We start from the raw sequence: 24492 nt of genomic DNA on the forward strand, positions 1-24492 counted from the left end.
TAATTGCATCATGGCATCCTCTAATGGGAATGGCGGCCATGTCTATTTAGCTGGGGAAAAGGGACAATTCTAATTTATTTGGGGGTATTAGGCCAATTATTAGTTTATAAGGTTGAAAATGACACGTGTCCATCAAATTTAACCTGTGTTAATCCAGAGGAAGGCAAAAAACCCTCGTAAGGCAGACGACAGTAGCCTCATCACAGGGGAAAAATTCCTTCCTGACTCCATAATGGCGATCAGAATAATCCCCGGATCAACGTGACCCCTGAAATAGGAATAAGGGACAGAATTTAGATAATGTAGAACCCCAGTGACGTGTGGTGCGCCTTAAAGCGATCCAGTATGCAGAGGCCGGGGGAATCAGGACAGGTGTCACACTGAAAAATGGCGTCCTTCCTGATCCCCCTGTTACGCCACACTCTGCACTTCTTCTGAGGTCTCCCGTTCTCCAGTGTGGGGGACGTCACCTGGAAAATGTTGTCCTGGTGCGATACGGGGTCCTTCATATCCAGAAGCGCTGGGTCCGCTCTATGGCTGCTAAATATTAGGGCTCTATTACTGCTTCTGATATGTTCGGATCGTGCCGCAAGCTACAGTAGCTCGGGCAGCGAGGGACCAGAAGAGGGGGTGCTGGTATAAAAGTCATCCCCGTACAGGTGGTGACCTTTATCCAGCAGTGGGAAGATCAGTTCCCCAACGATCTCCCCACTAATGGGGGGGGGGGGCATATGCGGGCTGGATTTGGGTGTCCCTTCCTTCATACACTCTAAGGGTATGTGCACACTGCGGAATGGTGAAGGATAACCCTTTGTGCATTCCGCAGCTGGCACCCACCGGCGGACTGATGCGGGCGCGCGTCTCCGTCCGTGTCATAGACTCCATTCTATGTACGGGCGGATTCCGCTCTCCGTCAAAAGTGTTCATTCTTTGGACGGACGATGGAATCTGCCCATGCATAGGATAGACTCTATGACACGGGCGGAGAAGCGCGCCGGCATCAGTCCGCCGGTGGGTGCCAGCTGCGGAATGCACGAAGGGTTATCCTTTGCCATTCCGCAGTGTGCAGGTACCCTAAATCTGTAAGTGTACCCTCAGGTACTCTCACAGAGTTTGTAGAATTTCACACCATACCGTGATCTCTTATTGGGACGGTACTGGCGGAAAAGACCTGTCTGGGGGGCAGCGTACGCTACGCTACCCCCAGACACGTCACTGGATGATGAGGATGAATGGAGGAAAGAAGGATCCCCCCATTCATCCTCACTGGCTGTTTCGGTGTTGGAGGCAATAATGGCGTATGCGTCCGACACGGAAAACACCCTGGGGGCCATCTTTATACGGGGACTAGTATATGGGGTATGTAAATGTGTAGTGGTGTAGCGTAAAACTTTATTCCGTGTAGTGTAATGGTGTTTTTTACATGTTTTTTTAACATTAAGTATAAAAAAAAAAACTACGCCAAGAAAGGAGTTGCCGATAAATGCCGCACTTATGTGCGGCACTTATAAGCAGACCGTGGCTGTAGGATATAGGAAAAAAACACCCTACGCCAAAAAAGAGGAGTTGCTGATCAGCGGCGCTCTTACGTGCGATGCTGATCAGCACTCAGCGGCGATAGGGTGCGGAAAAAAAAAAAAACTTCAACCCTATAGCTAGTGATATGTGTATTATATACACTTATCAGCCGCTAGGGGGCAGTAGTACGCAAATTCCGGAAAAAGCCGACAAGGACGCGATCGGAACCCGGAAGACGCAATCGGGACGCTGGATCCGGTGAGTATGGGTCAATACCTGCTCTGGACACCTCAGCTACCTAGATGAGGTGTCCACAGCAGGTATTTAACCCTTTCATGGGGTACGATTGGGACGTAGCACCGTTACTTTTAACAGTAATGGCGGTCGGTGCTGTCCTCGGACAGCACCGACCACCATTGCTTTCCGGGCCATCGGGTCACCGATGACCCGGAAAGCTGCAGATCGCCGCCATTGGCTGATCTGAATTGATCAGCCAATAGCGGCGATCGTCAGCACGGGAGGGGTAAATCACCCCCCGTGCCGACAAGCAGGGATGGCCTGCTATACATTATAGCAGGCCATCTTCATCTGCGTGTGTACACGCAGCGATCGGGGAAACCGCGGGCGTAAATGTACGCCCGTTTGCGTTAAGGCACGGGTTTTGGGGGCGTACACTTACACCCGCGGTCGTTAAGGGGTTAAGGTTAGGGCCGAACTTGGGGAATGGGGTGGGGGCTGAACAATTGACCAGGGTTCCTGTTCCTAAAAAGCCCGTCCCCAAAGGCTTGAGGCTTGGACCACTTAACCCTTGGTCTAGTGTCCCAAATTCACCTTCAACCATATCTGATTCCTCGAGAGCCACCATTTAAACTGATAACATGGCACACAGCCATTCTCTAGGTCACAATGCACTTTAGGGTGATGGCTTACAACAGAGATGAGGAACCTTCATCCCTCCAGCTGTTGAAAAACTACAATTCCTATTATGCCTGGACAGCCGAAGTTTCATGCTGTCTGGACCACGTGTCATTGGGCTGGTCCCCAGTGGCTTTTACCTGTTACACCGGCCTTGATTGATAGAGCCCTCCCTGTTCGGGCATAGGGAATGCTCTATCAAGGCTGGTAAGGGAGGGAGAGGCAGCTGGGGACTATCCCAATGACTCGGGCAGCATTAAAGCAATGATCGGTTCCTTTTACAGCACACTGCCAGCAGGTGTTTTCTGTTTCTAGGGAAAGTATAAGGGGCCTGATGCCATCTTTGTATGCTCAGGAATTGACATAAATTGCAGCCCTCGATCATACTGCTTTTCCTTACGCTTGGGGACACAGCCCAACTAGTATTTGGAACGGTTAAAGTGATACTGCTGTGAATGAACCAGCTGTCCAAGTCCATGCTGGCACAAACCACAGAATAGGTGGGGAAAGCTTAACAGTTAGTTTAAGCTAGGCGTCAGGCTGAAAGAAAGCACATCCAATATATAGTATTCTCTGGAAGAGTGCCTAAGCTATGTACAACACAGAACGGGGACAGTAAGCAGTGAAATGCACGTCTCCAGTCCTGGTGCTTATGACTTGGATGTTTTGCACCTAAATGGAAGGAAGCCTGGTGGGCGAAGATGATTCTAGGAGTATGTAAATGTAAGTAAACCACCATTACGAGAGGTGCCAGATGAAAAGGCGGTGGAACAGGGGATAAAGGAGGAGGAGGATTGTCAGAGGATCCTTGTGTGCAAACAAAATTCTAATTTATCTGAATTTCAGAAAACACTAAAAACAGTATTCTAAAATAAAAACATTAAGCAATAATAAAAATGAAATATAGATAGAAAATAGATAGAATAATGTTGGCTACTAATGTGACAAAAGTAACAGAGACCTAAAGAATATTTGTGATGTGTTACCCACACATTCCCATACACATCTGGGCTACAAGCAAAACATATTTACAACTTCAGAATTTTATTTTTTCTTTGCATGGATTATTTTTTGAGGCTTCTGTGTTTTGGCTTACTGAATGTATCAATGCTTTCACCAGAAAACTAGTGTCAGTAAGTTATACAGTTTTGTAAATTTCTTTAATTAAAAAAAAAACTAAAGTATTTCAGTACTTATCAGCTGCTGTATGTCCTGCAGGAAGTGGTGTATTTTTTCCAGACTGACAGTGCTCTCTGCTGCCACTTCTGTCTGTAAACCAGGGATGAGGAACCTTTGGCATTCCAGCTGTTGCAAAACTAGAATTTTCATCATGCCTGGACACCTAAAGCCAAAGCTTTTGTTCCCCATCCTTGCTGTAAACACTTACTACCTTGGCCAAGATTGCAGTCTTAGATACTAAACTGGGATAGGATCAATTAAGAAATCAATCTAATTCTTAATGGTTTCCCTATGTAAAGGATCCACACCTTCTTTGGTGCACATAAAGAACTGCACCAAAACTGCAACTGTATGAACAAAGGCCGGGCAATAATGCAATACTCTTGTTGTTTATGAGACAAAATGAATAATAAGTGTTTTATTCCACATCTTGCTGTAATGTTGAATGATATAACATCTACTACTTTTCATTAAAGGGTAAAGAAGTATCAAACCTGCTGATGCCTTCATCCTCAGGGCCCTGTGTGCTATAGGGAGATAAGTTTTTTACCTTCATCCTCGGGGCTGATATGTGTTTATTCCCTATATTAATAAGGGACTACCCCAACGATCCACCCTCAACTTCACCGCCCCTTCTAATAAATACCAGCAGAGGGAGTCGGGGCACTGCGTAGTCCCACCTCCATGCACCAAACACCTAATTAGCATAAAAGATAAACTGCTAATATCACTAAAAAGTTGCTGAGGATGAGTTTCTATCACTATAGATATCAGCAGGTTAGATGCTGAATACTGCAGACAAATGTACAACATACTCACAGTCCAGGTGGCTGTGTCTGATGCCTTCCACATCTTCCGCATGAATGAAGTGGTAGCATCTTTTACCCATCAGATCCACAGCGTTGAGGTCCATGTAATCACTGATTCTGCAAGAGTCAAGAAAGTTAAATGTACATCCAATCGAATGCTTCTCATAACACATAATGCACCATTAAAGACAACCATGGCGGGGCATAATAGGATATATACAAATGTAAATTGAAACTCCATAGTATCCGCTACTTATACGGTTCAGTGGGAAGAAGAATTTAGACGGCCACATTAACATTTTCCTCTTCTTGAGTTTAACTTTACTTTTTCTTAGGTTAGATAACCTATGTATTAATTTTCACAATGCAGAATGCTCCTGAGTCTTTAGTAGATATTGCCCTAGAAAATGAATTAAGTGCAAGTAAATGCCGCTAGCAGCCGATCGAATGATGCAAATGCTGCCTTACACAATCTGTAACATAGAAATCAATACATTTTTTGTTTACTTGTCTGGGATGAGAATGAGGTATTCTTTTGAGTATGTATTGTAGCATTACCGATGTAAGCGCTATGAAATGTGGACAGGTAGGGATGCCCACTCATCTATTAACCTACGCCAATGGGGCACTTATCCTTAGGAAAAACAATAACAGTAGCGATAATAACTAGAGATGAGCGAATAGTGAAATATTCGATTTGAATAGCTCCCGATATTCGACTATTCGATCGAATATCGAATCCCAATATAGTCTATGGGAGAAAAATCCTTGGGATTTGGAAATCAAGATTAGGAGGTCAACAAGTGCCCAATGAAACCTCAGGAAATGATGCCAACACCTCTGAAATGCATATAGGACAGCAGGGAAAGCATGCCAGGGTACATGAACATAAAGTACAAGTGTACCTTTTGGTCTAGCGGTACTTTTCTACGTATTAGGTGGTGCGTAATATTAGCGTATGTTTGTTTCTTGTTTATTCAGTATACTTGTGAAATACAATTGTTAGCAGAGTTATATATTGCCCAGCCAGTGATGTGAATTGCACACATGAATATATTGCATATATATATATATATATATATATATATATATATATATATATCCACTTTCAGTATTACAGACTATCAACTATATACTCTAAACACAATATAACCGCTTTGTATAATGGAAGAAATACTACTTATTTCATATACAGCCGTATACTGGATATATAATTGTTTTTACAACAATAGAAATAAAAAGCTGGTCAGCGCCTTCCCTGAACGCAGACTGCGCAAATCTCTAGAATCGAGATAACAGCTATATTATCCTACACACTGTATACAGCCATATACTGGATATAGAATTGCTTTTACAACAATAGAAATAAAAGGCTGGTCAATGCCTTCACTGGACGCAGACTGCGCAAATCTCTAGAGTCGAGATAACACCTTTATTATCCCACACAATGTATACACCCGTATACTGGATATAGAATTGTTTTTACAACAATAGAAATTAAGGGCTGGTTGGCGCCTTTACTGGACGCAGACTGCGCAAATTTGTGGTAGCAAGATAAAAGGTATTAAACCTAGAGATGAGCGAACCGGGTTCGGGTTCGAGTCGATCCAAACTCGAACGTTCAGTATTTTATTAGCAGGGGCTGCTGAACTTGAATAAAGCTCTGAGGTTGTCTGGAAAACATGGATACAGCCAATGACTATATCCATGTTTTCCAGATAGCCTTTATCCAAGTTCAGCAGCCACCGCTAATCAAATGCCGAAGGTTCGGATCGACTCGAGCATGCTCGAGGTTTGCTCATCTCTAATTAAACCACAATTACAGTATACAGCCGTATACACTATCAGTGGGTCTACACACTGTGTATACACACTGCCTGTCTCACAAAAGCTTATACAGTGTAGACACACTGTCACTCTCACAACTGCTTATACAGTGTAAACACACTGCCTGTCTCACAACAGCTTGTAAATGTCTGTTTTTATATAGTTTCAGCCCTAACAACAGCTTTTGAGGGTCCCTTTTACCTACCTTCACCTAAAACCTTCCTCTCTAGTTCCTCTCTAGTTCCAACCAGCAAGTGACACGAATCTCAAATCACTATTCTTTTATTCATGAGGTCACATGGTTTAGCCAGCCAATCACATTTAGAGGGTTTTTTTTAAAGCGCCAGGGGATGTGGGAGGACGAGTCGAATTTTTACTGCGTTTTAGCACGAATATTTGACCGCGGTCGAATACCTCGAATATCGTGCTATTTGATCGATTATCTGTTCGATCGAATAGTCTCTAATAATAACATATGTTATAAAGCTAGGCACCTGGGTACAAATGATATAAATACAGCATTATGTCCTGTTAAAACTGGTGACTATTAGGCATGGATCTGGTAGTACTTATAGATCATAGAAGGGAAATCTTTGGCCCTCAGGCTGTTGTAAAACTACAATTCCTATCAACATGGACAGACAAAGCTTTAACTTTATGGGAATTGTAGTCTTGCAACAGTTAAAAAACATAGAACAGTTCGGCAAGTCCGCTCAACACTATCCATGGGCCCATTGAACATCTGGGATCGATAATGTTCATGGAGATTGAAAGGAGTGCTGACCGGGCAAGCATGGTGCAATCCATTAATTTAAGAGACAATTGTGTCCCCACTCTTGGGACTGGTGAGGATCCCAGTAGTCGGACCCCCTACCATTACGTTTCTTATTCCCTATCCTTAAGATAGGGGATAACTACTAAAATGGTAATATCCCATTAAATTTGCTTATAGATTTGCTCATGCCTTGGGACAGGGGTCGGCAACTTGTTGCCAGGACAGTCCAGAAGGGTCTTGTCAGGAACCACTTTCCTAAGGAAAAAGATATAATTAAAAATTGTGGTAGACCTCGGCAGGCTTAGGAATGTGTTTTTCTCCCGGTTTCCTCACTTCTACTCAGAAGGCTACTACAAAGGTCTGGCACTAAAGCCGGCTTGTCTGTTGTGTCTGGCTTGCTCATCGGGTAGTGTTGAGGAAGGGCATGTCTGAGACACAGAAGCGAGGGGTGGTGATTGGTGCCATGAGAGTCTGTTGCCAAGTCTGAGATCATGGGCAAGGAGCTGCTGTGTATTCTAATAGAGATGTTCTACAGAGCACTGCAGTGTGGGGTATAAGTCCATGAGAGAATAATTGGTAAAAACTGGAGCCCAGATAGCCTGGCAAAGACTGCCCCCTTGTGCCCATATAGTGACACATAAGCCTTGGCTTTAGATTGGAAGTTGAAATGATACCGTGGTAGATTGGAGGTGTAACATAGACCTGACAGTGGGTTTACAAAAGCCATAATAAACACTTGAAAAGGTCCCAAGAACGAGGACATAATATTCCCCAGAATGAATAAAGTGCATTGTGCATACACAGTCACCAGTCAATTAATTTTCTATAGGGCCGTTGAACATTTCTGAGTTCAATGCTCAGCTGTCCTGCGTATAGGGGTTAAAGTGGTTATCCAGGATAAGAAAAAACACTGCTACTTTCTTGCAAAAACAGCACCACCCCTGTCTTCTGGTTGTGTGTGATATTATAATTCAGCTCCATTGACTTCAATGGAACTAAGCTGTAAAACCACACCCAAACTGAGGACAGGAGAGGTGCTCTTTCTGGAAAAAAGTGGCCATGTTTTTGTAAGTGGAAATGGAACTGGAAGATCTATTATTCTGCAATTTAAGGTCAACAAGAGCTACCACTCAGTGACACAGAACCTCTCTCCCTTACCTCCCACTCTGTTCTATTCTATGAGCAGCTGCTTCACGCTGCTCTCCCCTGCTTGGTACTGTATGTGTGATAGGTTTCCTCCTATAAGCCCATTACAAGCAGGAGCCAGGGGAGTGTGATCCTGCATTTCATAGCCGTACACACACAAAAAAAGTAGTTCAATGAATCTTGGAGTTAAAACTAATTTACTTAATTTCATCTTTATTAAAACACCCATAAACACATGATTACAATACAAGTTGTAGTGGTGTTTTTATTATTTATTAATGAAGAGGAAAAAAAGGATGACTTTTAACTCTGGACTACAAACTTTGTGTGATATATGCTGCGCTACCAGGAGCACGGCCCATGTTTTATTTAGTAGCATCTGCAATGGGAAGGATGAACTTAAAGGAGAAGTCCAGTAAAAAAAATTTTATTACAGTATTGTATTGCCCGACAAAAGTTATAAAAATCCCCAATATACATTTATTACGGGAAATGCCTATAAAGTGCTTTTTTCCCTGCACTTACTACTGCATCAAGGCTTCACTTCCTGGATAACATGGTGATGTCACTTCCTGGATAACATGGTGATGTCACTTCCTGGATAACATGGTGATGTCAGTTCCTGAATAACATGGTGATGTCACGACCCGACTCCCAGAGCTGTGAGGGCTGTGGCTGCTGGAGAGGATGATGGCAGGGGGACACTGAGGGACACAGGGCACTGAAGTGACACTGAGCATCCATCTGCCATCATCCTCTCCAGCAGCCACAGCCCGCACAGCTCTGGGAGTCATTACATCACCATTTTATCCAGGAAGTGACATCATCATTTTATCCAGGAAGTGACATCACCATTTTATCCAGGAAGTGACATCACCATTTTATCCACAAAGTGAAGCCCTGATGCAGTAGTAAGTGCAGGGGAAAAAAAGCACTTTATAAGCACTTCCTGTAATAAGTGTATATTGGGGATTTGTATACGTTTTGGGATAAAAAATTTTGCCGGACTTCTCCTTTAAATATAGTGTGCACATCTCACAGGAGTTTGTTGGACTGTCCACACACAGGAGATGGCAAAGACAGGCAGCGCTAGTTAGAGGAGGTATGAATTTTTAGCTGATCACTATAAAGACTCCTCTACTATATTACTGGACTCCTGGTCCTTTAGATAGGACAGAAATTATATATTCGTTGGGGACACTATGAATGATGGGAGCACAAGAAGGGTGGAGTTTGGTATAGAGATAAAGTGGGACATTTATGAAAAGTATGAAAGAGGCGCATGCCAGGGAGAAAGCGCATATTCTCCCCTTCTCCTTGGTGTATGCCTGCCATATCACCCGCTTGCCCAATGGGAGGGCAGGGGGCACACGAGGGGTTCAGCACGGCAAGGCGGGGAGGAGATGTGGCCACCTCCCACACCTAATTTATCATGATTTACACCTGGTGTAGATTTGGTACGCTGGGCGCAGGTTCGGGCAGCCAGCCGGCCATATTCATGTACTACTTAGTGAATTTGCCTGGGAGAAAGGGACCGAGTCTAAGTTAAGACCGGCATGCGAGTATGGTGGTCCTCATAAATCCCCCCAAGGTGTCTATGGGCTGCAAAGAGGGTTTATTGAAGGTGATATAGTCTTGTTAAATAGGGAAGACCGACAACCAGTCTATACAGAAGAGCAAGCTCTATACTGGTTGTCAGTAGTCCTAATAAAAGGGGTCAAAATGTATGCAGGTAGAAAAGATTGTAGGAAAGAAATTACACAGCTAGAATACTGCTGGTGAGTTAGCATCATAAGTGGAAACTAGATAACCAGGGTGCTACTTTAAGTCTCCTACTGTCTACAGATAGTTCCAATTGTACGTAACTCATTCCATGCCAAGAACTTTGTAAAGCGATTGTACGCGTGCCATTCTTCCTGCACCCCCCTCTACAAGGGTTAAATCCGCTCCCTTTGTCCTTTCCAAAGACTTTGCAAAAGTGAATGTAACTGGAAGTAATTAACGAGCAATTATTTCTGTCGGATCGCAAAGGCGGAAAACAACGAGGCCACTAATTACCCAAAGCGCGGGCGACACAACACTTTCTGCGCTGCGGTATCGGAATTATAATAATCAGCGGATATTACTCGATGAATGATATAAATGACAAAGCGTGTAATAACCTGTAATAGCACTAATAATGGTAATAATAAGCCTGGTGATAATAGCAATGATCATCATTATATTGCCTGAATAATGAGCTGGCTAATGAAGCAACGTGAAACAAAGGAAGTCACAGTACAGTGCTGTATACACCAACAGACACAGGTTTACATTATACTACAGTATCTGGTACACATGTTTAATTCAACAGCAGGTTATTACAGTTTACTTAACTAACCATAAAGGAGAGTCCTCGCCGCATACAATGGCTTAGATGACTGTGCACGCTGCTGAAGTACCTGAGCCATTAACAATGAGTAATGAGTAATAATTGATGATGATTTTAACGAATGCATTTCATGAATATATTGGTTGATTTTTTTTTATACAAAACTTTTGACAGGTCGCAAAGATTCGGTTGGGATCTGATTGTTCCCAATCTCTAATAATAGCTGGGAGAAGCACATGTTAGCGCGCTTCATTCCTCAGCTGGCCATGATCATCATCCAGTTGCAGGAGATGGTTCCATTATAAGTTGATGTACCTGTCTCCTGTAACTGGACTGAGATCATAGTAAGAGAAGCTAATGTGTGTTTCTCCCAGCTATAACTAGAGAGTCATAGGGATCTGAACCCTCACATGCCAACTGATTAAAACTTCTGACATTTCTTTGCAACATATCAAACATTTTGTATGATGACAGGGACACTTTAATTCCAGGAGCCACCACACGGGGTCCTAATGCTGTTAGTAGTTAAAGAGGTACTCCGTCAAAAATCTTTTTCTTTCAAATCAGCTGGTCAGAAAGTTATATAGACTTAAAATTTATTTCTATTTAAACATCTTCAGTCTTCAAGTATATCAGCTGCTGTATGTCATGCAGGCAGTGGTGTATTCTTTTCAGTGCTCTATTCTTTTCAGACACAGCACTCTCTGCTTCCACCTTTGTCCGAGACAGGAACTGTCCAGAGCAGGAGAAAATCCCTATAGAAAACCTCTCCTGATCTGGACAGTTCCTGACATGGACAGTGGTGGCAGCAGAGAGCACTGTGTCAAACTGGAAAGAATACACCACTTCCTGCAGGACATACAGCAGCCGATAAGTATGGCAAGATGGGAGATTTTGAAATAGAAGTAAATTACAAATCTATATAATTTTCTGAAACCAGTTGATTTGAAAGAAAAAGATTTTCGCCGGAGTACCCCTTTAAGACCATGTCTGTGGCTGCATCTGGAGCTGAAGAGGAGTTCAGGAGTGAGAGTCTAGGGTCTGAATTTAGGTTCCTGGATGGGGAAATTAATTAAGGGGTCTCGTTTGAGGTCTAAATTAATTTAGAGGTCTGTTCTGGGTTCTGAATATCTTGAGGGGTCTGATTTAGGATCTCTGTGGTCTGAAGAAATGTAGGACTCTGGCCAATAGAGTGGATATATTTAGGAGTGTGGCCTGTGGTGTTAATGTATTTTGAGGTCTAGTCTGTGGTCTAAATTAATATTGGGATCTTATCAGCTTCTTATTAAAGGGGTCTGGTCAGGGGTTGTAATTTAATGTAGGTTCTGCTCTGGGATCTAAATGCATTTATGGGTCTAATTCTTAGGTGTGAATTTACTTGTCTGGACTGAGATTTAAAATCTAGGGGGTTTGGTCTGGTCTGGTCTGGTCTGAATTAATTTTGTGGTCTGAATTTAAGGGTCTGGTCATCAAATTTTTTTAAAGGTCTGGTCTGGGGTCTGATCTAAGGTTTTTATCCCCCCCCCCCCCCTATTCTTGTGGGCAATTAATAGGGTCCTTATATACAATATAATACATAAGGTGGCTCTGTAGACACAACTCCTGTTACTGGGCACAAGTTGCTCATGTTGGGATTTGTTGCCAGAACGTGGATCTTGGCAGTAGTCACATAGCGGTCTGTCCTGATGCAAAGCATAACATTGATCTTTATTATTTAATTGGCAGATTCCCAGTGGTTTAGTTTTTTCTCGCCTTTTGTCTGAATCTACACAGCATGAAAATAATAGGTTGAACTTGATGAACCTTTGTCCAACCTCACAATTTATCCTTGTGACAGCAGGCCCGTGATGAGAGAGGATGAAATGCGATTCCTTTCCTGTACCCTACACTTGTCAAACTTGAACTGTGAATTATGTAGGGTAACAGCACTCTACTCTGCCTTCAGAAACATCTAGAAAAGCTGTAATATGTTCTGTTCCAAATGACTGGCTACTGGTAGGGAAGAGGCTTATGTTCTGCTGACCATGCTTTAAGATTGTGTTTTTCTACAGTGTATATACACTTTTCTCGGCATGGACTTTGTTATTGTCACTGTAAAAAAACTTTTGACATCAAAAGTTTTGATTGGTTGGGGTCTGGGTGCTGAGACCCCCACCCATTACTAGAACGAGCAGAGAGAAACACCTAGCTAAGCACTTCTATCCCTGTTTCACTGCATAAGAAAGGCTCTATAGACTTTGCCAAGCACGTCTCTGTGCTTGTTTTAACAATTTGCGGGGGTCTGAGCATCCAGACCCCGACCAATCAAAACTTTTGTGATGTGTTTTTTTTCTTTTCTAAATAAAAGTGAGACTTTAAACGATGCACGACCAGGTGCATTGATATTTTGTGATTAAAAGCTCTGGAAGTTTGTATAATCAAATAATTATTTTAACGGAAACATCCATCTATTATAAAATTCAGTTATATATTACATCAGATAGAATGGTTACCACTAGAGAGGGAACTACAGTAAGTTTGATTAGCAAACTTAACAAACACTCGGCATTAGAATCCTGCTGACTGGATGAGATGGACGCAGTCCATCTTCTACAGGCAGCTCAATTCAAATGCCGAGGATTCGGTAAGTTTGTGAACACAGAGTGATAATCTGCCAAATTTGGCCGATTCGGCAGAATATTGCTCCGTATAATAAAGACAGCGATCAGCCGAAGAGGTGATCGTTGTGCTTTAAACATATTAAAAAAATAATTGTCCGCCGTCTGCGCATTGCTACCAGTAAAAGCGATACGCAGCCGACAGTTGAGAAATGAGTAAAGGAAATATTAAAGTTATATACTTACCTGTCCAGGCTCCCCAGTTTTCTCCTAGATTCTCCACGCTTACTGCAGCTGGCACGTCTGATGCCATCTGATGCAGTTACGTTACAGGCCGGTCAGCCAAGCACTGGCCGCAGCACTGTCCAGTCTTGGCCAGTGATTGGTAAGAAGCTTTAAGGAAACCAGGAGCATGGTAAGTAAACTTGGTAAGTAAACTTTATTATTTTACTTTTAAAGCAAGGGCACAGACATCTCTTACAATGTAAGAGCAGCCCTTGCTTCATGATCATCGAGCTGTATAATAGGCTTGGTAAGAAAGCGCCGATTTATCAGACTGGCGCTCAATTACATTAAATATCTGCCCGTCTAATACGGCCCTGGGTTCACTCATCTCTAGTCACCACTGAAAATTATAAGGGGTTTGGTCCAAAAAAAATCACATACCTATTTTCACAGTATATAATATTGAGGTCCAAGTTGACCCGTGTTACAAACATGTGGCAGTCAATGCGGACTTCATTGATGGTTGGAGGGGGGAGCGCATGAGCCACGACTACTAATCCCATCACCTGTCCAGTACCAGAGCGACTGTGAGACAGAGAGACACGTAGACGCAATCGTCCAGTTACGTGGATCACCTAGAACACAGAGAGAAATGAGTTAAGCTCAGTAAAAATAACAAATTCATAAAAGATTTAACAAAAAAACAAACACAAAGCTTTAGAAATTAAAACTTATGCTTCTTAAATAGACATGGACTCATACTTTGCATATATTATTAAAGATGAAACGCCACACACATGAAAAAAACATGAATAGTAGGTGTAAAATAAAAATAGGAAAGTAAAAAGTAGTAAAGTAAGGCATCATGTAATGAAGGCTGAGTGACTGGGGACCCAAGAAGACAAATACACAAAGTAAAGAAGCCGAGCTAGTAAAAAAAACAAAAGCCAGAACCATAAGTAAACCCCCCCCCCCCCCACAAAAAAAACGGAAAATAAGGATATAAAGAAGGAAAAAAGCAGGGCTGGTCAGTGGGAGGCAGGGTGCCGCAGTCCAAATAATCCGAAGAGTAGAAGAATACAGTAAGTAGATTCCTCTCTGACACATGTGGGGAGTTTTGCTGCTGGATTGCTCGTGGCAAGAAACACATCAGAGACTCCTGTGGTACTTTTATATATTTCAGCAGCTAAATCTAATATGACACTGAAGGCGGGGGGAGCGGAGGTACACACAACGTCGGGAGCAAGCTCCCCTTCCTATGACCTTAGCTGTTATTCAGGAAAGTGTGGTTAACTGCTCAACAGCCAGTATGATTTCTAATACGTTTCCAAGCACCGAATGGTTAACAGATGACCATTGGGAATCAGCCGGACACATGTCGAGCGTCGTCCTAAAATCTGCAGGGTGCGTGGCTTCTGTTGTTGGCAGTAGATATGAAGCACACAGTGTTGTCTATTATACTTAATTACTTTTTAACCGCTGATTTCTTAAAGGGAATTTGTCATCATATTTATGCTGCCTGAGCCAAGAGTCATTTGGGAGGTTCTCAGTGGCTTCTCAATGCCCGAATGGTCTTGATTGATTGACAGGAAGAGATCTATCAATCAAGGCTGGTGGGGCAGGGAGAAGACACTGGTGGTTAAGGCAGTATGAAAGTGATGACAAGTTCCCTTTAGTATAAACATACCCTTAAGCTACAGAGACAATAATATACATCTTGTATACATTTTGCCAGTTAGGCTCATTTTACATGGTGTCTGCGTATATGCCGGGGAGGGAGTCCCTGCTGTATGGATGCCACTTAGTGAAATCTGTCATACATAGGGTACTAAATTAAAAGTGCAAGTGTTTTCAAAAAATGTACATATTGCTGGGGCTATAAAACTGAAACTGAAAAAAGCTATACTTACCTACCCCTGGTACCCTGCTAGATTCCTTGTAGCTTCCAAACGTCTGCTACTGGTCACCAACCACTAATATGCCTGCTTCTGAGATGAGAGCCAATCAATGGCCGAGACGGAACCCTGCTATAGTCAGTGATTGGGCAAGTGTGGTGGGGGAGGGGAAACACACGGAAAGGAGCTGCACAGGAAACAGGAATAGCTTTTTTTTTTTTTTTAACTTTTTTCTACAGTCCAACCTAAATGTAATTTTTTAGCCACACTGGAAAACTCCTTTAAAAAAAAAGGTACACCACATTTATTTTCTTCTAATGGGATCCAGCTTAATTGAGTAGAGTGGAGGTCTGTGCTGCTCCATCCATCAAATCCCAAAGCAGACATCTCAAATGGAGGCCAAAGGGCCCTTATACACTGAGAAATTTGTTGGCTGCAGGCGAAAGCAAACGAGCGCCGATCAGTGAGACTGGTGCTAGTTTGTAGTGCCTTTACATGGCGCGACAAATCGAGCGGCAGGGCTGCACAAGCAATCCAAGTATCGTACGTGGAGCCATGGAAACTCAAAGCATGGATATGCATATATCCGCGCTGTCAGTATCCAAATCACACTATAGGTACATAATTACCTAGTGTTCTGCTGCTGTGATCCGGCATCCTCTTCTCCGGCTGCTTTGTCTTCAGGCCCCATCTCGACCAGCTGTCAATCATTCTGGAGGAGGAGGCGGCCTGAAGACACATGGTCTGGATGGGAGAGCCAGAGAAGAGGATGCAGCCAGAGAACAGCAGCAGCGCAATAGGTAAGTATGGAAACTGACCGCATGGATATGCGTATGCGTATCTGTGCTGTCAGTTTGCCTTTAACGTTATCAGCCTCACATGCCCTGTTTATACAGGAAGATGTGTGGTCATAGACGATACATTTTGAAGCATATTCTAAAGACACAATCAGCCAAAGATCAGGCATTTCCGCGGTCCTAAGCCAATCGCTGTCAGTTTTACACCGGCCGATTATCAGCCACAGGAGCATTTTTTTTGCAATGCTCCTGGACGATAAATGGCCCATGTAAAAGACCTGTAAAGCACTCTTTATTTCACAAGGGAGATTCTTAATTGTATGTTGACTCTGAAGTCCACCATTGACTCCCATAGTAAAAAAAAATAAAGATGTGTTTTCGCTTGCACTGGAAACAAATACTTTAGAAGGTTCTCCTGTGAACACCAAGCATTCATCACAACACATTGTCCCCCACCTAGCATACCAAATGTCAACCCACGACTCGTAGGACGGCAACTAACTACTCTCCTTAACACCTATGTAACACTGGCACTTTGCATATCTCTCCTGATACCAGAGAGCAGCTATAACCTCCTTCTCAATCACTTTCTAGCAAAGCCCACAGGATGCCCAGTTTGTGTTCCTGTAGCAGCGATGCCAGGTTTCATCCACACAGACACAAGTAAGATTGTGCTTCTATTTTTTTTATTGCCTTGCGCCTCGGGAGAGAGGAACCATCCTGATTCTTTATACACTGAGGCTCTTCAAAGACACCTTTAGATTGTAGGCAGCCTGGGGGGGAATTCTCTCCCAGACACAATTTGGAAGCAACATGAAGGCCTTGAAGTTGAAAAGCAAAGAAGAGGGAGGACAGAGGGAGCAGGGCAGAGGAAGGGGGTGTGGGACAAAGGCTGAGAAGAGTTTTTTTTTTTTTTTTCCGCTGTCCCCTTCACTCTTCCTATGAGAAAAAAAATCCTATTCAGAGAATTACATGTGACAGAATAGTGGCTCTCCTTTATCTTGTGATAGATATGACCTTCCTTATAGTTTGGGAGAAAGTGATACAGTACAATGCAAAAAAAAAAAAAAAAAAAAGATAGAACAAAACAATACACATACATGCACTGCAAATGGGAAAGATTACAGTGATTGTTTCCACTACATAACAACAACCAAATTAACAGTTTACATTACTAGGGAGAGCACTGTATAAATATGTCCCCAAACTGCAGAGCAAATGAAGACGCTATCCAGAGAAAGCATCCCACCTGCGGCACTTACCTTGTACCCCGAGGATTTGATATGCACACCTCTCTTAGTCAGCGTTGACTTCATCCGAATGAAGAAAGACCTTTCTAGAGAGTTGTCCTGAGGGAGGATCCCAGGGCTTGAGGACTCCACTATAAAAGAAAATAAATAGGTATGAATAACCAACATCAACACTGTTGGAGGAAGATAGTAGACAAGGTCTATCCAGCAAAAAAAGATGGGTCTACTTTTGGCACGTTAAAAGGATCATGTACAAGTTGCTGTCCCTAGGGTTCGCAGCACCATCCTGATTAAAAATTAGATTTGTGATGCCAATTTAGTATTTTAAAGGACCTATAATATTCAGAACCCAACTAGATTATTCTTACGCTCTTTTATATAGAAAAAAAGCCTGTCAGTTCCTCAGAGTGAAGTCTCTTTATTCCAGCCCTGAAGAGGTTAATGGAGAAGAAGCATCAATGCCATGAGTTGGGGTTAAGTATCCAGCACTACGCCAGATAATTCTCTTCTCTAATCCAGTGGAATCAAACCTATTTCTTTTATCACAGGGCTCCCATTTTGAATTAAACAAGCTCATTAGTTCTAATCAAAAGCTTCAAGATCAAAAACTGGAGTGTCGGCTTCAGATCCAGCTGGTTCTAGGATCCGATGCTCAGCTTCGCCAGAGAACGGGATCACAGGAGCCTCCTGGTGGGGCGGGCTGGGAGAGATAGGGAAAACAGTGCACGTCCTCACTAGTGCAAGAGGAAAAATATGTCTGGTAGCAAGGTGTCGGACTCGAGAGGTGAACACAGGTCTGTGCACTATAAGAACTGCAGGTACCTGAGTAGATAGCTTTTATTGTCAGCTAAGGGGAAGGCCCGCTTCCGTTTTCACTGTAGTGTGGGCGACAAATAGCTGATTGGTGGGAGTGCCAGCACCCCCCCCCCTCCTGATCAAGTATTGATAACCTATCAATTCTGCTTTCCTGGAAAACACTTATAATTAGATATTTTGCTTTGGAGTATATCATCACAAGTGATGGAGTTTTTTATTCTGTGTTCATTGTGCTGTATGACAATGAACCTTATTCTTAAAGGAGTTACCCAGGTTTAGAAAAAGATGGCCGCTTTCTTCCAGAAACGGCAACACTTCAAGTTCCATTGAAGTGAATGGAGCTTGAAGGGAGAGCAAAGCAAAAAAAAAAATTCTTTTAATTTAACTGATGCCAAAAAAGTGCCAGAGATTCGTGATTTACTTGTATTGAAAAATCTCAAGTCTTCTAGTACTTATCAGCTACTGTATGTCCTGCATTTTATTTTCAATCTGACGCAATGCTCTGTCCATGACAGGAACTGTCCAGAGCAGTAGCAAATCCTCATAGAAAACCTCTCCAGCTCCCCACACTGGAAAGAATACACCACTTCAGGTGGTGTTTAATTGCAAACCACACCTGAACTGGAGACAAGAGTCATGCTGTTTCTCAAAGAAAGCGGACAGGTTTTTTTTAATGCTGGATAACCCCTTTAGTGGTCTAATAAATTAACATATACTGGTAAATAAAGTAACTTTACCAGCTTTCTGGAGTCTTTCAAGCTTTCCTTCTGATTTCATGCAAATTGTCTACTCTGTTGTCTAGTGTCCATCCAGTAATGCTCTTTAGCTTCCTGTGTACACTCTTGTACTTTTTCTTATTCATTGATCTTATTCAGCCTATTTTTTACTAATACATCATCTTGACTGTAATCTCTCCCACATAGTGGGAGAAACATGGAGTTGGGCTGAATTCCCACCTAGAGTATACAGCAAAAACAGGAGTGACAGACAGAAAAAAAACACCTGAGAAAGATAATAAACTAATTTTACCAATATATGTTAATTTATTGGACATTTGAAAATAGATTCCATTGGACATCTACTTTAAGTAACCAACTGGTACATGCACTCCAGTATTACATAATCTAATACCTACAGAGCAATCAAGTATTTTAGTCAAACTACCCAGGTTACAGTGATTTTTTTTTTTTTTTTTTTTTTTGCTAAAATGTATAATATTGAAATGGCTTTATGCTGTTTAATATAAATGTTAACAGTAATTTCCCTAGATTAATTTGGCTAACGAAGTTTAATGTGGATAAATGTAAGATTATGGACTCGAGCCCAGGAAACAAATTCTACAATTATGTTTTTAATAATAAAACATTGAGTAAAGCTGAAAAGGACTTGGGGGTATTGGTGAACAGCAAACTCAACTTTAGTGATCAGTGCCAGGCAGCGGCTGCCAAGGCTAATAAAGTTCCGGGAAGCATGTAAAGAGGCATAGATGCTTGTGACATAAACATAGTTTTGCCTTCATACAAATCATTGGTCACACATTAAATATTGTGTACAATTTTGGGGACTTGTATACAAGGAGCCAGAATCCTACTCCACACTGATGAGGGGCAAATACCCCGAAACAGCTGTCTGTAGATGGATTCCTTGCTTGGAGACATTCCTTGGCTTGATTGTTCCTTCCCGGAAGAAGGTCTGGCTAGTTCACTGACGTCGAGACACATGAAGGTGTCTCTGCAGTGTTCTTTTGCATATTTGGTTTTCTAGGGGGCAATGTTCTAGAATACACTGACGTCGAGACACGTGATGGTGTCTCTGCGGTGTTTTGGTTGATTTCCCTGAGGTCAACCGGCGTCCATTTGCTGTATATAAGGAGGACATGGCTGAACTGAAATGGGTACAGAGGAGGGCGCCTAAGGGAATAGGTGGGTTGTAAGACCAACACAGGTTATGAAGCTTGGGTTTTTTAGTTAGGAGAAATTACATTTGAGTTTCAAACAGATAAAGTTTATTGAAAAGCACAGAAAAGCTATTCACTTTGATTATGGGCCCCCATCGCCTCCAAAGGTAGAACCAACAGCAGTATAACAAATATACAAAAAAGTGAAACAACCAAGTGCAGTCTTGCACAGAACTTACAAATAATAAGAAAAGAAAGAAGGTATAAGACACACAAAGCAGTTCAAGTGGTTATATAGTAAGATATGTCTGCAACACGGGCAGACCCATACCATGACGCCCAGATCTTCTCAAATGCCACTACCATGTCCCCTCTAACTGCAGCTATTTTTTTCGGATAACATTATTTACATGGTCTATTAATTACTTTATTCAAATGTAAACAAGGTTTCTTCTAACATGCAGCTAACAATATATATTGTGCTAACTTGAAGGGTTGATACGGAATTCTGGATGGTTTAATGCCAAACAGACAAGTTTGAGGCATCTTAGGAAACGACCATCCGATTACGCCGACCAACAGCTTGAGTCCAAAACGAATGAACTATCGGGCAAGACTACCATATGTGGTGCATGTTTTTAGTGGCTGAGCAAAGCCGAGAGACTTCCAGATAAATGGTGTGTAACCTGGCACATAGTACACCCTATGCAAGATTTTGAGAGCTGTCTCCACCAGCAAGAACTGCCAGCTCCCTTTACTGAGGAGTTCACTACTTGCAAGGGGGACAGAGTAATATTTAAATCCGACTCTCACTGGTGCATATACAGAATTTTCTGATCTCACGGGAATGAGTTTAAAAAGGAGTAATTTCCACACCAACCGCATGCTGAGAGCAAAAAAATTAATATAGCGACTGCATCCTAAACTTTTCTGAAGGTGGTGAACGGAATTGATGGTTGCACTCATAGAGACCCTTTCTACTCAAGAAATCCCAAACTATCAATAAATTATTAGTTTTCCACCAGGTGAATTGGCTTTGCTGAAGACCAGGTAAAAAGTCAGGGTTGCCTAATATGAGGAGCAACGGGATACAATAGTTTGAAGTTAATTCTTAAATCTAACTTTCCTCCAAAGAGCTAAAGAGTAAAGCATAATCTGAGGTGAGGCATGCAGATGTGGCAAAGAGGGCAGAAAGTGTGTACTGCAAAACCAGATCGGATTCCAGCCAAAGCCAAATAAGAGCGTTCTCCATAGCATTAATTGGGCCAGTCTTGCTGCTTTATAATAATTAAAGGAGAACTATGTCGAAATTTTTTATGAAGGTATTGTATTGCCCCCTCCCCCCCAAAGTTATACAAATCACCAATATACACTTATTATGGGAAATGCTTATAAAGTGCTTTTTTTCCCTGCACTTACTACTGCATCAAGGCTTCACTTCCTGGATAACATGGTGATGTCACTTCCTGGATAACATGGTGATGTTACAACCTGACTCCCAGAGCTGTGCGGGCTGTGGCTGCTGGAGAGGATGATGGCAGGGGGATGCTCAGTGTCCCTCCAGTGCCCTGTGTCCCTCAGTGCCCCCTGCCATCATCCTCTCTAGCAGCCACAGCTTGCACAGCTCTGGGAGTCGGGTCGTGACATCACCATTTAATCCAAGAAGTGAAGCCTTTATGCAGTAGTAAAAGAAGGGGGAAAAAAACACTTTATAAGCATTTCCCATAATAAGTGTATATTGGTGATTTGTATAACTTTTGGGGGGCAATACAATACTTTCATAAACATTTTCGCCTGACTTCTCCTTCAAGTAGATGCGGTACCGACAGACCACCTGAACGCTTGTGAATAAATATTACTCTTTTAGCAATTTGAGGCCATTTTCCATTCCAAATAAATTTAAAAATATCTCGCTGTTGTCCCGTGTAGAGAAAGATGTCACCAACCTAGACAAGGCTTGCGGAAGGGGTCCCTTCAGAAGGTGACATGACCGATTAAGTTAAATGAAAAATCTGCTAATGAGCTGATAGTATTTAAGTGGGATATTAAAAACTACAAAATTTTAATTCCAAAAACAGGTTCAACGTGTCTGGCTCCTATAATCACTGTGGCTCCTTCATCAGGTAAAAGTGAGCTCAAGGGTGAAGTGAGCGTAAGGAGTGGTGAATCATCTGTGAAGAGATGAAGCTTGTAAGAATTGGCTGCTACATTCATCCCTTGAATGTCAGGATTCAAGCGAATGGAAGCCGCCAGAGGCTCCATTGCCAAAGCAAAAAGGGCTGGAGAAAGCGAGCACCCCTGGCGGCTCCCACGTGCTGTATGTATGGTCTGGGCTCTAAAAAGAAGGAAGTTTAAAGCGACTCTGTACCCACAATCTGTCCCCCCCAAACCACTTGTACCTTCGGATAGCTGCTTTTAATCCAGGATCTGTCCTGGGTCCGTTCAGCAGGGGATGCAGTTATTGTCATAAAAATAACTTTTAATCCAGCAGCGCTGTGCCTATCGGCCGGGACTTACATTTGTATATGCATTAGGCTGGCCCACCCTCCTCATTATTAGGAATGCTCCAGGAAGATTGCTTCCTATTCCCCACCTGTTTGTCAAATGAACATGGGCTGGATTGTTAATACACCTGTGCAAAGCTCAAACAGCAGTAAATGTGGAGGAGGGTGGAAAGGAAGGGCAGAGAGGGTGTGCTAGCCTAATGCATATACAAATGTAAGCCCCGGCCGCTAGACACAGCGCTTCCGGATTAAAAGTTATTTTTATGACAATAACTGCATCCCCTGCTGAACGGACCCCAGGACAGATCTTGGATTAAAAGCAGCTATCTGAAGGTACAAGTGGTTTGGGGGGGACAGAGTCGCTTTAAGATAAGCAGAGGGAGAGGAATAGAGAAGATTAAGAATATGAAGGGAAGACCCTCCAAACCCCATTCAGCACGAAACCCAGAAGAGACAAGCCCATCAAAACCTTCTCTATACTGATTTTTTTATTATTATTATTTGGCAGCAGACAGGGTCAGGGGGAAACATAATAAACAAGTGATACTTAAAGTGACACTGTCACCTCTTTTTGCATTATGACTTCTCTACACAGGTGTAAAGGGTAAATTTAGTACTTTTCATACCATATTTTTATAGAATACGTCATGATGCTTGTTCCAGTAAAAAAGTGATCTTTTCTCAGCTGCGGATTGTACTACCTGTGCTACCATACATTGGTATGGGCCGACCTAGAGGGGGTGGAGCCTAGACCTTTAGGCTGGCCCCTTCCAATGGCTGTTGAGGGGGCGGTGCCTAGATGGCGATGACGTCGCAGAGGGGCGGGGTCTACCGGGCTGTTGTGGGCAGAGCAACATGGCGTTGCGGTCGTAAAGTCCCGTCCAGGTGGCATAATCCGCAGATAAGAGATTACTTTTTACTGGACGTATGATATAAATTAAGGTATGAAAACTGCAAAATTTACCCTTTACACCCGTGTAGAGAAGTCATAATGCAAAAAGGGGGTGACAGTGTCACCTAAACTCTCTCCAGGATCCCATCTGAAACAAAATTTCCGATGTTGTCAAGACTTGAGGGAAAATGCCCAACTCTGGATTTCCTTGAGTTGGGATATATTTTCTACTATATTTGGATTCAGAAAAAATGTTTCTTTCACTCTGCCTTTATAAAGATTATTTTTCCTTTTGCTGGATCAACACACTAAGGGCATTCCACGGAACAATTATCGTTCGGATAATCGTAAAATCACTCGGAACAAAGCATTATTCGTTCGGTTGAATAGCAGTTAACGATTGAACGACGTACGAGAAATCATTGATCGCTCAATGACACCTGGACCTATTTTTATCATTGCTCATTTGTGCATTGTTCGCAAGTCGTTCGGTGTAATAAAACATAGTTCGGTCGTTTCTTGGTAGTTAGTGGGTGCGTGCAACAGCTTAATAGTGCAAATCCTATTGGCTAAACACATTGATTGACAGGGACCATACTTCCATTTAAAACTTCATTTTACATTTTCTATTCATTATTCTATTAATTATTCAATTATTTCTATTCATAAATAAGATAGTTGTGAATTGAGGGAACCAACGAACAAACGAAGCTTGGAAAACGTTAACATAACAGGATATATTACGTGTTAACATTTATAATATTCATAGATTGTGTACGAATATAAAAGGAAAAATACAAAATACGCCCACCGGAGGCAGAGAGAATAAAAAAAAAAAAAAAAAAAAAAGACTCACCCCACCTACTTGAACGATAATCTGTTGTTCATCGTTCTGTTGAATCTCTCTGAAGCGAACGATCAATGAGGTCAGGACGACCACAAGAACAACTAGAACTAAAGACCATGGTTCCGTTGAAATGTGTGAACGATGTCTAGAAGCTCGCTGATGCGGTTGTTTGAGATAGTTTATCTTTAACAATTATCCAAACGATAATTGTCCCGTAGAATAGGGCCCTAAT

The 24492-nt window shown here is 42.4% G+C and overlaps 1 protein-coding gene across 1 annotated transcript in view; it reads right to left on the reverse strand.

The window, feature by feature from the left end:
- The window catches only part of NPAS3 (neuronal PAS domain protein 3), a 345000-nt gene that overhangs the window by 22542 nt on the left and 297966 nt on the right, over positions 1–24492 (reverse strand). The window contains exons 10-12 of the mRNA XM_069949688.1: positions 17317–17435; positions 13804–13997; positions 4432–4538 (exon numbers count right to left, since the gene is read on the reverse strand). Coding sequence (XP_069805789.1) covers positions 4432–4538; positions 13804–13997; positions 17317–17435 — 420 coding nt within the window. The remainder of the gene's footprint in view (positions 1–4431; positions 4539–13803; positions 13998–17316; positions 17436–24492) is intronic.

Source organism: Dendropsophus ebraccatus, chromosome 13, assembly GCF_027789765.1.
Source record: "Dendropsophus ebraccatus isolate aDenEbr1 chromosome 13, aDenEbr1.pat, whole genome shotgun sequence".
Lineage (NCBI taxonomy): Eukaryota > Metazoa > Chordata > Amphibia > Anura > Hylidae > Dendropsophus > Dendropsophus ebraccatus.